The following is a 15122-nucleotide window of genomic DNA, read 5'->3' as shown; positions in this document are numbered from 1 at the left end:
AAAATTGGGAGGTGTGGGGGTGGCAGATGAGAAAATATATGAAAAATGTTGAAGCAACACCTCAAAATATCAATCAGGAGGTTAAAGCTTGAGGGTAAATTGGTCTTTCAGCTGGATAAAAACCTAACACACACAGCTGCATTGGTTACAAAAGGGGCATAAGGACAACAAACTCAATGTGATCACAAAACCCTGATCTCAGTTCCATTAAGACTTTGCAACTAGAGCTGAAATGGTGTGTGTGAGCAAGGAGTCTGTTTGAATGTTTGACCTAAATTACACAATTTAGGTCAAACATTTTGTGCATATCAAGGAAATATGCCAAAAGAAATTATGAAAGAAAATCTAAAAATAATAGATCACATTTGCATTATTCTGGCATGTAGCAAACAGAAATAACAATGGTGTTTTTTATGTTACGTTGTGTGAGAAATGTAAATGTACGAATAGATATACACTGAATATGGAGTGGGGTATTTTCTCTCTTTAGCAAACGCATACAAAACTATTATTATTATTATTATTATTATTATTATTATTATTGTTATTGTTATTATTATTATTATTATTATTATTATTATTATTATTATTGGCAAAGAAATAATAATAATAATAATAATAATAATAATAATAATAATAATAATAATAATATTATTATATTATAATTATATTATTATTATTATTATTATTATTAGAGAAAAAGGCTATAAATAAATAAATAAACAAATAAATAAATAAATAAATAAAAGTAATTATTATTGTAATAATAATAATATTATTATTATTATTATTATTATTATTATTATTATTATTATATTATAATATAATTATAATTATTATTATTATTATTATTATTATTATTATTACAATAATAATTACATTTATTTATTTATTTATTTATTTATTTATTTATTTGTTTGTTTGTTTGTTTATTTATTTATAGCCTTTTTCTCTAAAATGCTTGACACACATCCGGGTCATGGTCGAAGTGTTTCCGGGAGACGACACAGGTTTGTCAGATATCCCGTGCATGGCATGGTTGACAGGATAGTCGGCGATTGGGGCGGGATAACTTCTTATACATTAGTCTATCCGCTTGTTACAAAAGTTAAACATAAAAATCAGGACTAACTCAATCTCTTCCAGTCGTCTCGCCAGCTGTCCTCACTCTGCGGTCGCGTCGTTTCTCACTTGTCATTGCTCGGGTTAGCTAACTAACGTTAACGTTGCTCTGTGCGAAAATGGCGGATGTACAGTCAGAGAAGAGTCTGGATGATTTCTTTGCCAAGCGGGATAAAAAGAAGAAGAAAGAGAAGGGCAAGGGGAAGGAGACCACGACCGGGCCCACGACGGCCGCGGTGAAAAAGACGAAGAAAGAGAAGGAGAAATCTGCGAAAAACGAAAACCAGGACGCTCAAGTAGAGAAGGTAACCGACGCTGCTGATGCTGCTGTTCGGGGGGAACTTTTTGTCTCGTACCGGTGTCGTGTCAAATTTGGTTACCAGAACGGAATCCGTGCTTCTGGAAGTGTTGATAAACGAGATTTTACTTTGTACTATGTTATTTTTGAATGTCACGAGTGTACATTTTATCTACATGATTAGAATAAATCTCTGTTAGTGGCTAACATATGCTTGCCAATGGCGCACATTGTGACATGATACCAAAGCAGACATGACACCCATGTAATCCCTACCTCTAATACTTTTTGATGCAATAACTGAGCTGTCTAAACACAGATGCATCATCATAAATTAGAATATCACTGGAAAGTTAATTAATTTGTTTGGTACATGTAGTATAAACTCATTCCACCTAGCTTATAGCAAATGAAAACAGCAAATTTAGTTAATCAGAAAATTTGGGCATTACAAAAGATAAATAACTAAAATAAAAGGGATTGTAGCAGGCTATGGCTTTTTACAGTCACGTTGCCAAACGTTATTGCTTACAAAGCTGGCTGTTTTCCAGAGTGCTCCACCCAAGAATATTGCTAGAAAGTTGAGTGAAAGGAAAAAGTGTCTGTAAGAAAATGTTCAATTCAGGAATTTGGGTTAGTTTCACAAGCTATGACTGTGGTTGGTGTCTGTTCTCCAAGAGTCAACAAACACACAGACAAAGCCAAGGCAGGATCTGTATCTGTTGCAGTTAGGTAGCCACACCTGCGTATGAAGGATGATTAGGACAAGAAAAAAAAGAAATCACACTTCAATCATAGAATTCTTCTCAGGAAAATTCAGTTATGAAGAAAAAGTCTGAAAATAATTTGCTTTTTCAGTGTCCCTAATCCTCTTTTGTGCCTTAGCTAGATGTATTAAAAATGACTCACTTGGATTAAGGAGCAAAACAGCTGAACTGGTCTTCCGAGGTTGAATGTCTCTGGAGAATCTAGACAAAATGAAGGCCTCTGTTAAAGCAGCTTGGATGTTGTTAATGTCTCCGCTGTGCTGCAGTCCGATTACCTCCATGCCACTCAGCATTGATCCAGTAATTCATGCAAACAGAGCTTTGACCAGATATCGATTGAACACTGTGTGCTGTGATTGGACATACTTATCGTATTGGCTGACATGTCTGTATTAGAAATCATTTTATTTTATTTTATTAGTAATGTTCTGGGAGAAATGATTATAGCTTTTTATCAGTTGTAATCTGTAATAATCAAAATTAACTGAAATAAATGCTTAGAGCATATCACACAAAGTCTAATAAATCCATACAAGATACAAGTTAGACCTGTAGAAATGAATTACTGAAATAGGCTGCATGTTGCTTGATACAGGAAGTAATTTTGGATCTGATTGGTAAAAGAAATTACAAGATTATTCCTATATTATGGGTTTTTTGTTACTATGTTATGTGATGTGAGTTCATAGTTTTGCTGCCTGTAATGACTGGGGAGAAGATCTGATTTATTTATCAATTAAACTGTCTCAGGTCTTTACCTGGCTGTTTGAGCATTACTTTAAATTCAGAAATTCACAAGTTATCTCTGTGCTGTAATTGTAATTTTATATTGAGCGCTGTTTTACTGCCCAGGAGGACGAGGAATGGAAAGAGTTTGAGCAGAAAGAAGTGGACTACAGCGGGCTGCGGCTCCAGGCCTTACAGATCAGGTGAGAATAAAACAAAGTGTTTTCAGCTGCTGTTGGTTTAGGATGAATCCTTTTTTCATTACAATTTAATCCAGGTAGTTATTAAAGATGTTTATTGAGAAACAGGACATTCCTGGTGAGTAAATTCACATGCCCAGGATCACTTTTTTAACGTGCTTGTTGTCTTTTCATGCCTTCCTATTTCCATTTAGTGCCTGAGACAAACAGCTTTGTACCCATGGACTCAAATCCTACACAGCATTGTACATTTTGATATAAATTCATGTAAAAATTTCTCAAATCTCACATTATTTAACTGAATGTCATTAATTTTTGTTTTGATTTCATTTGAGACTTGACAATATCTATGAAAGGTCCGATTATGATCTCTGATCAAACTAATACAACTTTTAAGTAATGTTCTGGTGGAAGATAGTATTTTTTGGACTCAGAAAACAGAAACAGGTGTTGAAGCAGCTGCCAAATATGCGCAAAAAAGGTTGTCTATGAAGCATCTAAAATTGTAAAGTATGAAATGGAAAAAGAGTAGAATGACCCACTGAGTATGCAAATATGTTTTATCAGTTCAACATGTTATTTTATTTCATTTTATCTTATCCTGTATAAAGGAGAAGAAAACAAACATTCTTACCCTTAAAAACAGACTTTTTCAGGACACCAGTGACAGAATATGTGTTTATTACTAAACTTCCCACATTAACTGCATTTAATGATATTTGCAAATAAATTTATGCTCTAATGGAACCAACAGTGAAGAAATTAGCACAAAAAAAACAGCAATTGTTGTTACAATAAATCAAAATTCCTATCATAATGGTAAATTTTCCACAGTAACAATAAACGATGTAGATCTGTGAACAAAACGTTCCCAGCAAAGCATAAATACATGTGTTTAATTTGATGATTCCACCCAACCATCGAGTGAGAGACCTGGTGATGGTAGTCTGAACAACAGCCTTCTAGTTTATTGCCTCGTCACCAAATACTCTGGAGTAGGTTGCTTTTTATAGCCCACTATTTAATACCCTGTTGACCATCTGCTGAACTTGTGATTGTTTGCAGTGATGAAAAAGAGGAAGAGGAGTATGAGAAGGAGGAGGTAGGAGAGGATGGAGAGATAATTCTGGTCAGTGGAGATAAAGTGTCCGGTCCCTGGAACAAATCTGGCGCCGCTCCTCCTCGTGCCGCTTCACCTGTGGGTGAGTGAGCTGCTCTGTGTATAACCAGCAATAAAAGGACATTGACTGTGTTTAGGATTTGTCTAATCTAAGAGTTTATGACTTTTTTGTTGAATCATATTAAAAGATTGTTGTTTTTTTATGTGTTTTTTTTCTCCCATTGGTGCAGAGGAAGAGGAGGCGCCTGAAGCGAAGCCTCCAGGAGTCTATCGCCCTCCAGGCGCCCGACTGACCCCCAGCAGAAGAGCCCAGAACCCGGGTCCGCCTGAGATCTTCAGCGACACACAGTTCCCCTCACTGCTGTCCACCGCTAAGCACGTCGAGACTCGCAAGTAAGCAGAGAAATGGGCCTGGAGCGATTGATCAGATTAACCGTGATTATTATTGTCATCTAGTTTAGTAATCAATTAATGGTTAACTGTAGAGTAAGAAAAGTCCATTTACTAAAAGGAAAAAAAAACATATTCAGCGGAGTAATTAAGATAAGAACACCTTTTGTCTGTAAATATGTTTTACCCAAAACTCGTCAAGTGGGAGTTTTAGCTTCCCCCAGCTTCAAATCCACTAAAGGAAAGCTACATTATTTCATTTTAGGCAATAAATGTTTATGTTCTTATTTATTTTTCTTATTTAAAAAAGGAATTTGTTTGGCTCATTTAATGTATTTCTAATATTACATTTTAAAAAAAAGCTTTGGAAAAAATCTACAGAATGTGCCCTTTTTTAAATCAATTAATCATGAGAATAATTAATAGAATAATCAGTTACTAAAATAATCATTAGTTGGCATTTATTATATCGTTTATCATTTATTGTGATAAGATTCTTATGAGACGACTGCTGTTTTATTATCTCATGTTAAAAAAGATTATACTTCCATATTGTCATTATTATTTTTACTATTTTCTCCAGTTTGTATCATGACTTCACTAAATTTGAAAATATGGTTAAGTGAATTTACTGAGTGCATTTTAGTGATACAACTCACACTACTTTATGCGTTTGCTGTCTTAAGGAAGTACATTACAAATGCGTCTGTTTTTTTTAAAATGCAGTATTGCTGTTATTGCTGTGTCATGCAGTCGCAGCCATACAGTCACCTAAAGACATATTAAATAGTTTTTATTGCCACTGTTGTTATCACAAAATATAGCAATAAAACTCTAAGTCCACATGGCCTACCCCTCGTTGCAGCCCGAATCAAGACGTCGAGGTCAGATTGACGGTTTCACCGACTTTTATTTGCGTTTCAGAGACAGAGAAATGGAGAAGACCTTTGAGGTTGTGAAACACAAAAACCGCGGGAGAGAAGAGACCGGCAGCGGCTCCGTGCAGCACTTGCAGCTCGACAACCAGTACGCCATCCTGGGGGACAAGTAGAGCTGCGTTCCCGACCCCCTGCCCCTTCCCTCCCCCAGCACAGTCCCCCCTCGAAGGAAGCTGAACTACAGCTGTGCTGGCTGCAGTCCCAAAAGATCTCCTTTTGCCGCCACCCTTTACACCACTCACTCACTCACACGGTCATACACAACACCCCCTGCAGACACACTCCCTTTAAATAATTCACTCAACACGGTTTGGTTGGCAAAACTAGAGGATTGCGTCAGAAGGGGCTGACGAGAAAGGGGAATAAGGAAACCCGAACGTGCGACGCTGCAGCAACAACAAACAGAGAAGTAGTTGCCCTTTGTGGATTGTTTTCAGAGCAGCAGTTGTGTGGCAGAACTTCTCTCTGGACTTCAACTTGCTTTGACAAAGCCACAGAGGATCAAAGATGACTTTAGGCACGATGATCTTACAAACTTCTGTGAAAATATCTATTTTTTTGCAAGATCTTTACAACCCAACCGCACGTGGTTATATTGAGGTGTGTTTATGTGTTGCATTTGGGGCTTCGGGAGGCGGGGAGGGATGCTACCGCAGCGGCACAGCTGGTGGCGACGACATGGACTGAGCTTTTTCTGTGTTGCTGTGGTGGTTAAAAAGAGGCGGGGCTAACACCGAGCTCCACCCCCTTTCCTTCCACATACAAGCCGGCCTTCAGGCTCTTTGATTTAGAAACTTGAACCTTTTTTTTCCCCCAGTTCATTCGTTGACGATGACACTGCAAAGATCTACAAACACGAAGCGATAAGTTGCATTTCTCATTTAGAGTTTCTATATAAAGTGGCCTTATTGGTGGAGAGCGACTGTCATCTGAAGGGTTGTCTGATAGGCCGGTTTCTGCCTCTGGATCGAACCACTTTCATCAAACTAAGAGGGGGGGAATCAAAGCAGGAATGTAGTGCTGTTGTAGTTTGCCTGATGATGATGATAATGATAACAACTACTAACTCTTTCATATCCAATGTTTGAACTTACTGCTCCTTAATTTTTTTTTTCTTCCAAAATCTGAGAAAGAATAATTAAAGCTTGTTTCTAATCCTGCATCGTTCGGTTTTGATAACAAACCCTTTGCTTTGGTTTGACACCACGAAGTCGCAGCCTTAATGTTGGGTTTTAATCGAGGCTTTTCATAGGTCATCGGGGGTTTAGTCCTTTTTGAAATCATGACGTTTGTGAATAATTTGACATCTAGAAGCATTCAGTGATTACCATTTGTGTCTCTCCCCCTAAAGTGAGTAATATTCTGTCACAAAACAGCAGCAACACCAGTTAAAATGCACAATTGTTCTTTGGAGGATTAATATTTTGGATTTATGTACCTTGTATGTTCTTCCCCCATGAAAGCGAGTACCTTTGGATGGAACTAGATCATATCCATGATGAGAAGAAGCTGGTCATTTTCTTTTTCTTTTATTTGTTTACAGAAAAGTTATTGTTAATCTGTGAACCCAAAGGCTTGTATGAACCCTTCTGTTCCTCTCACAAAAACATCATTAACTCCCATGTGGTCTCATTTTATCAGAGTAGGTGTTCCTGTCTTTCCCTCTTGTGTTTGAGCAGATGATTAACGAATAAAAGTTCCAGCTCTTTGGAGAAATAAGAAAAAAATATCACATGATCTTATACCAAGCATATTAACAAATTAAAAAATAAAGTTTTCTCTAAAAGCTGACTTTTATAATTTGTTTAAATACATTTTTTCGGCCATTTGATCTGCTTCTGTGCTTGGTTTCTTTTATCTGCTTTTGCTGGTAATACTTTTTTTTTTGTTAATTCTTGTAGTGAGATCCTTGATTACACAACAAAAACACCAATCAGGCACAACATTATGACGAGAGAACAATCAATCGTGATTATTTAAATTGCCAATTTATTTAGTAATCGGTTAATGTAAACTAGTTTACAGAATTTGCTGAAAGAGCAGAGCAGTAATTAAGACGGTGTACAAAAACACATTTTGTATTTAACATACAATTTTTTTTCATTAATTACAGATAATTCAAAAGCATCTGTAATTTCTAATATTGTATAAAAAGGCTTAAATGAAAAATCAGCAGAATGCAATTTTTTTCATCTGATTGTAACAATTGATTCATCGACTTGAATGCTCACCCTAATTTGGAAAACAAGAGGTTGTGTTGCTGCCTTAAGGGAGTGGTCTTATTGTTTTGCTTGATTGGTGGTGTGTGCAATCAGTCACTCTTCACAAGAACTACTTCTCAGTTCAGCCAGGTTAAAATGAATCCGTTCATGTTCTCTTATACATTCTGAACTGAACTGGCAGCTCCAACGTCAACCAGCTCCTCTTTACCAGATCTTGTATGAAATAAAATTTAAAAACATATTCAGTTGTGCCCATAAGTTTACATACTGTGGTGGAATTTCTTGACTTTATAGACATTTTTCAGACAACATAAATGATGACACAAAAACTTTCTTGTCACTCACGGTTAGTGGTTGGAAACCATTTATTGTCAAACAACTGTGTACCTTTTTCAAATCATAAAGACCCTAATTTGAGCGTCCAAGTTCAGCAAACTGCATCATTGAAGGTGAGTTTACCTAATAAATCTGTTATTTTACTTACTAAGAAAAATCTAATTTGATATGTTATTTTGTGTTAACATTGACTAAAGTATTTGTATATCTACTATTTTGTTCCTGGCGCTGCATTTTGTAAAACAAAGTTTAAAAACTAGCTTAATGGAAAAACTGCCGTGATGTCCTCTGCATCGTCACCAACATTTTAATATCCAAGTTGTAAAGTTGCAGTAGTCTAGTTCCAGCAGCTATATCTCGATCTTGCTATAAGGAAACAAATCATTTTATGAATAAGAAAACGTAACTAAAAAATTTCAGAAGAAATTTAAACCAGACTGCCCATCGGTTGGAACCCAGCACTCTGATACTAAAAATTAGCATCAATGCCAGCGTAAACTACATAGTACTCAACAGTATGTGGAGAATTACAAGCATGTTGACTAACATGGACTTATATTCCGTTCAGTATCCTAAAATTTGTGTGTAAGCTGAAATTAGCAAATGCTAATGTTAGCCTAAATGCTGTCACTGGCATGTGGGGTATCACTAGAATGTTGTCTTACTCTCACTAACTCTATTCAGTATGGTATACATAGCTAATAAATAAATAAAAATAAAAAATATAGCTAAAATGCTTATTTTAGAGAAAAAGCTATTGCATATAAACATGTTTCCACCACATCTTACTGTTGATGCGAGGAGCGGCCATATTGAAACACGATGTCCTCTTTAGAAGTAGCTGGGTGTAAACTGGGATTTGCTCCCAGTTTCCCAGTGGGAAATCTAGCTTCAGGGGACGTTCCAGTCGATTTTTTTCCGACTGGGAAGTTGGCATTTCTAATTTCCGAGTACAACTTGAACGCAGCATTAGTCCTTAGGCCGCTGTCGCTTTGGGAATCATGTCGGCAGCTCTTGAAATTGGTGTAGTTTTCGAAGTCTATTTTCCCAAAAAACTCATTCTCTTTAGGAGCTCAGTGATAATGGATGTATTTTGAGTCTATTTTCCCTCCATAAATGATCATCTTATGCCAGTCTTACATATAAGATACGGAAATTGGCAGGAGACTGATGGTATTTTTTCTGTGGAGAAACTTCTGTTCTTGTTATGTCATTTTATTGTTTTTATTTAATAATAATTTCTAAAATAAATGATTCTATTATCACAAAAATTTATTAAATCTAACTTGCATGCATTCTAGCGCATATACCAGTAAGGCCACAAGGTGGTGCTGTTGTTCACCGAGGAAAAAAGTTTCACTTTCATTTAAACACACAATTTCAGAGTTTCTGTAATTGAAGGCAGTTAAATTTTCATTACTTTAATATCTGGAAGTGGGTTTAATTTATGTCAAAATACGTTGCATGTGTCTGTTATAGTTTTGTTAATGTTATGTTTTGTCAGAGTTTACTTTGTTTTGCAGTTTTTCAGTTTTGTGTAATCCAGGTTTTAGTGTCTGTTTTCTATCCTGTTCAGTCGATCTCAGATACTTTCTCTGGTTCATCGTATTTCTACTTGTTCTGTTTCCTGGTACTAAATACCAAAAGAATAACTGTACTAAATAAGTAAACAGTTTCATACATTTGTGATCACATACCATTATTTTGAAAATTTCAAGACTTTTATGCCTTCTTTGACTTTTCAGAAATAGTCATATCTCAGCACATTTTGCTGCCAATCAAAAGATAATTATCTGCACCTTTGGTTGATCTCCTTAGGCAACACCTTTCCTAATTACACAAACACACCTGATGCATTTAAATTCAAAAGCCAAGTTTAATCAGCTTGGATTTGGACAACATGTATAAAAATGGGAATATTATCAAGACGAATATCATGATTGTACGCCAACTTACAGGGGACGGAAACGTACTTTAAAGTGAGACAATCTTATGCTGCCAATAAAAAAAAATTGGTTAATTTTGTTTTCAGTGCCACCTGGTTGAATCTTTCAGTTTTTTATCTTCTTTCGCCAAAGCAATGCAAACATTTTAATCCGTCATGACTCACTGTAAACTCACAGTTCTGTCCTTTCTGCTAAAACTGTGTTCGTTGAATTAAAAGAAGACCTGGAACTAATCTGCTGCACCTCTGAGTAAACTGATTTCAACACTGTTTGTTTTCCAAAGAGTCCAGGAAAAAAAAGCATTGGGGCAAAGGTTCATGAAAAAGCCTCCAAAAATCTATTTTTCCTTTCTGAAAAGTTGAAAGACTAAAGACAAAAAACAAATATGCAGCATTAAGTTTAAAGAGTTTGGCCTAACGTAAAAAAAACATATGTATGCATGTTTTAGCAGGAAATTTAACTTGCAACACTATGTACCAGCAGATAAAAAGGAATAAAATCTTCATGTGAGTCCGTTGTAACCTGAATATAAAAGTAAAATGTCTGAAGGTAAATATAGTCCAGTTACAGTTTATATAGTTACAATAATCAAATCTTTCAGATCCAGTTTCATTTTGCTGTTTATAATGTTAATAAAGCTTAAAATGTCTAATATTTAACTTTTTTCTATATTATATTTATGTTTCCATGCTTAGTTTAAATGTGAAAACAAGCTAGTTCCTAATTTGAACTGTTGAACCCTTTATTATAAGTTACTTAGAGTAGATACAACTTTTAATACGTTTAAACTCTGCATTTTAAATCCTGATACCAAATTTTTATTCCTACTCACAGCATTTTGTTAATAACTCACCATATGTAAATAAATGCCACTCTATTCACAAAATACATTTCCATGTTTTATTTAAATTCATGGCTTGAATTTAGGAGCGCGTATTCTTCTCCATGGATTCGCAGATACGTCTTCCTTTTTTTTAGCATTTTTCTGCAGAGATGAGATTAAAAATCAGATAAAATACTTTACTCTGTATGTTAATAATGAATTGTGGGCAAACATTACCTGGTCCACGTTTCACTTTGTTGAGAATGGAAAACATTCAGTCAGACCGATCAGGTTTTCCTTGGTTCTGGAATGTTAAATACACAATGCCACCTCAATTTCTCCATAGGTAATTCTTCTTAGTTATTTAATTACACATAAAAAATTACTTTATATTCAGAATGGCACTTTCATTTATAAAAAGATCAATAGTCAATAGACATTACTATCTGATAAAAAGAGATAATAAAGAAGAAATACAGTCTTTTTGGTAATAGATCATGTGGCTCCAACAAATTAATAACAATAAATGGCATGATAATTGTGAATGGCTAAGAGTCACTATTTCTATTTTTAACAGCCTCATAGAAGATGCACTCAGAGCGAAATAAGATTTGAAGCTACTATATATTTTTATATTTTTCTCCTACAAAAATTAAATTTTATTGCTCTTTATTTATTTAATTAATTAACTGGGATGTGCAGATGAAATTAAGGATCATCTGCACATCCAAGTCCTAACAAGCATGTCTTCTGTTCATTTATGCTTTATTATTATGATGCTTTTCATCTAAACTGTAAAATAATGCAGTTTTTATTTATTTTTTCCACACTGGACCATTCCAAAGTTTGCCTTGTTTATGTCTTGTGTCTGTTCTGATCATGTCAGCATGGTCCAAAAGAAAATAGTAAAAGAAATTAGAACATTTAACCTAAAACTGGACACAAGAGTAAATGACGTTACCACAGTAACGGCTGTATAAAATAACTCCACCTGGATATCTTAATTCCTTCTCTACCTTTTAACTTAGTCTGTTGTTGAGCTGGAGCTGCACTTTGTTTATGGACCTGAATTGCAACAAATACTTTAATTTAAGGTATAAAACAAAATGATTCCTAAAAGTTTAAATGAGCAAAAGTAGCCATTACGTCAGAAAAGCTAAAAAATAAAAAAAGGAATTACTGCCACTTAAAATCATTAGAAAAGCCATTTACCTTCTTTAAGCTTAATATAAAGAAATTAAGAATAGTTTATGGTTTTTACTCAGCGTTTGTTGCTAAATCTTAGTATTAAAAACCAGTTTTCATGTAATCCTCAGAAAATGAGTTGGACATTTTATTATTTATTTTTATTGAATTTTATGGTTTTAGGGATTTAAGTATTGACATGGAAAATGGAAACTTAATTTTGTTCATGAACTAATTGCTATTTAAAATGGTTTTGAAACTAGTAGAAATGCCAACATGATTATGTAATTAATTAATTTACAAAAGTTAAATCTACCCTAACATTTAACTCTTACTACAGTATAAGCCTGAGCGTAAAATGCTTCTTACCTTGTTTTCATCAGGGTTTGGAGGAAAGACAATCTTGTCTTGAATCGGAATCCGTATCCCTTCCAACTGGCAGGTGAAGAAAAAAACGCAAGAAAAAGACGTAATATTCCCCCAAAATATTCAGAATATTGACTTAATGTTAATATTGGAGTGCGGTCTGCATGCACTTACTTTGACTTCTTTTGTCTCCTGAAATAGAAGAAAACATTTCTAACTTGGTCTCATCAACTGTAAACATTAAGTTTTAATAATTTGGTAAAATCCAAGTTTACCTACATTTTGTGTCGTGTTGTTGGTTTCTAGTGGGTTCTAAAACAGATGGAAGAGGAAAATACAGAAGAGAAAATATACAGAGTGCTGCTTTCACTGGAGTTCTGTTTTAAAATGTAGACTTTACAACAAAGTAATCAAAACAATCAGTCCCTCTGGGATGTTACAGTGTTTTCTTCTGATTGTTGCACCTAAAATTTCAGTATGAGGCGACTTTTTCAAAAAGTTGTAGTCAAAGTTGCCCTTTTTTTATTTTATTAAAATATGGTCTTACAGAAAAGTTGATAAAACAGCCCCGCTATATAATGCTGCCACCACCATGCTTTGTAATTAGGATGGTACAAGTTTGCCATTGTGTCAAAATAGAAATCAGTTAAGTTTCAGGTCTGGCCTTAAAATACATCCGTAGATGTTCCTCAGATTAACTCGGATGTGTCGGTTTAACCTAAAGTTTATGGAGGGAAACCCAAAACCTTTGAGGCAAATCATATAATTAAAACAGACAGTTATCCCTGATGCTGATAAAATTTATGTAAACTTTTGAATTTAAAGAAAGTACAAAAAAATATATCTCTAAAAAACGTTCTAATTTAGGAGATAGAAATAATTTTGGATATTCCAGCCGACCCAAAACAAGAGAAGTTTGGTCTGATTTAACTTCAGACAATTAGAAAAAAAAAATGTTTTTTTATTTGGTGTGTAAATATCTCGTTTCAGCTGTAAGTGCTGCTGATAGATTTCTTGAAACTGAATCCAAAGGGTTTTTTTTATCAACAAATATTTGTTTAAGTGTGTGCTCCTTATGCAACCAGATAATTGCGACTTCTTTTGTATTTTCTCTTAAGTTGCACATAATATATTTAAAATCATTTTCTAAACGATTTTTGTAGATTTTATGCTCTCATTTTGTACATAACAAAAAAATAACAGTTGTTTTTTTTTTTTTTGAAAGAATTAAATAAATTTTGAATATAATGTGGAATATTTATTACTTTCTTGGAGCTTAGATTTCAACAAATGTTACCTACAAATCAAAAGTTTTGAAAACAATTCAAAACTTTGATCCAAACGCTGATTTTTGTTGCACAAGGAGAAAAGTGAACAACATTCATTTTGACAAAAGAGAGTTTTGGCTTAACAACCTACATTTGCCACAACAATAATAATAATAATAATAATAATAATAATAATAACAAAATGATTAAATGTTTAACAGTAAAATTAATTTCTGACATTCTACCCACAGTGAAGTTGCTTGTCTTGTTCAATCCTTCCAGTGGCACACAAGAACCTGGAAATCCCTGAAAAAGTTTTAAAATGAAAATTAGTTTAAGTAAATATTTAATTCTGATTTTGAATTTAAATCTTTAATGTGTTTTCCTAGACAGAATTGATTCTTTTTTTTTAAATCCATGAACTCTTAAGCAGCATAATCATTAACAATTAATTTGATTTGAAATAGTGTTCAGAAGAAGAGACAAAAATGAAATGTTAAGAAATGAAATATGCCCATGTTGGAAAAACTGAAAAAAAGAAAAGTTTGAGAAGCACATCCAGGGCATTTATGTAGGATATTAAACAAGAACATATCAGAATTATTTCAGTTGATTGGAATAATCTAGTTAAACAACAATAAGAGGTGTGTGTGTGTTTACTTACAAATGGGCATGGGCTTGCAGTGACGTAGGCAAAGAGACAAAAGAAAAGTAAAAAGGCTCTCATGTTGAAAACTTTCTGTCTTCCTGCACATCTGCTGTGGAGAATCAGTGCAGGGAGGTTAAATTACATTTACTTTTTTACCTCCTATCAAAGTCCAACTCAGGTTTTTTTTTTTTTTTTGCTCCTGAAAGTCAAACATGATCTCTCTGAATAAGCAGACTTCATGTATTTGATGATCAAACTAATAGTTTTTAACTTGGAGCTGATCAATGGCGTTAAGTACAAAAATCAGTTGAGATCAATGTTTTAATACTTTTCAAATATTTTTATAATGGTATCTTTAGTTGATGCATGTTTTTTTATAATTTCATTTTTTTTATTTTCATAAAATGATTTGACTTTTGCAGAGATCTGCTAGCTTTAGTTCAGGTTGAAATTAATTAATTCACTTGTTACATATTTTAAATTAAGCTTAGTTTCAAATTAACTAGTTATTGTGTCTTTTTCTGAAAGTTATGATGATCTTTATTGGATCTCCTGCTCATAAACTTTATAAACCTCTTCAGTTTAAATTAATGTTGAGGTTAGGTGTTTAAAATGTCGATATTCTTGCAGAAAAAGCAACGCTGAACTTGGATAATCAATTTTAAACTTACTTGAACCGACATTATCAATAACAGCTGAACTTTGTCTCCCACACATGAACACACAGCAGTCACTCGGCACTCACCTTGAGGAAAAAGCTGCTCTG

At 34.2% G+C, this 15122-nt stretch overlaps 1 protein-coding gene across 2 annotated transcripts; it reads left to right on the top strand.

Annotated features, from left to right (window-relative positions):
- Positions 1-977: 977 nt before the first annotated feature.
- cdv3 (carnitine deficiency-associated gene expressed in ventricle 3) lies at positions 978-6723 on the top strand. 2 transcript variants are annotated; one of them, XM_015014264.1, is made up of 5 exons: positions 978-1427; positions 3043-3116; positions 4179-4315; positions 4464-4626; positions 5548-6723. In XM_015014264.1, exons 1-5 carry the CDS (start codon positions 1242-1244, stop codon positions 5672-5674), a joined length of 687 nt encoding a protein of 228 aa, XP_014869750.1. In that variant the 5' UTR covers positions 978-1241; the 3' UTR covers positions 5675-6723. The 2 variants fall into 2 exon arrangements, with proteins under 2 accessions (XP_014869750.1, XP_014869749.1); XM_015014263.1 differs by having other exon boundaries at positions 979-1427; positions 3040-3116.
- The last annotated feature ends 8399 nt before the right edge of the window (positions 6724-15122 follow it).

Source organism: Poecilia latipinna, unplaced genomic scaffold (assembly GCF_001443285.1).
Source record: "Poecilia latipinna isolate Pla-1442-1.1 unplaced genomic scaffold, P_latipinna-1.0 Scaffold1801, whole genome shotgun sequence".
Taxonomy (NCBI): Eukaryota; Metazoa; Chordata; class Actinopteri; order Cyprinodontiformes; family Poeciliidae; genus Poecilia; species Poecilia latipinna.
This window is presented reverse-complemented; position numbering and strand designations above follow the sequence as displayed.

Coding starts and splice junctions, on each gene's coding strand:
- cdv3 (XM_015014263.1), top strand. CDS start 1,242: ATGGCGGATGTACAGTCAGAGAAGAGTCTGGATGATTTCTTTGCCAAG. Junction 1,428..3,039: donor AGGACGCTCAAGTAGAGAAG/GTAACCGACGCT, acceptor TTTACTGCCCAG/GAGGACGAGGAATGGAAAGA. Junction 3,117..4,178: donor CTCCAGGCCTTACAGATCAG/GTGAGAATAAAA, acceptor GATTGTTTGCAG/TGATGAAAAAGAGGAAGAGG.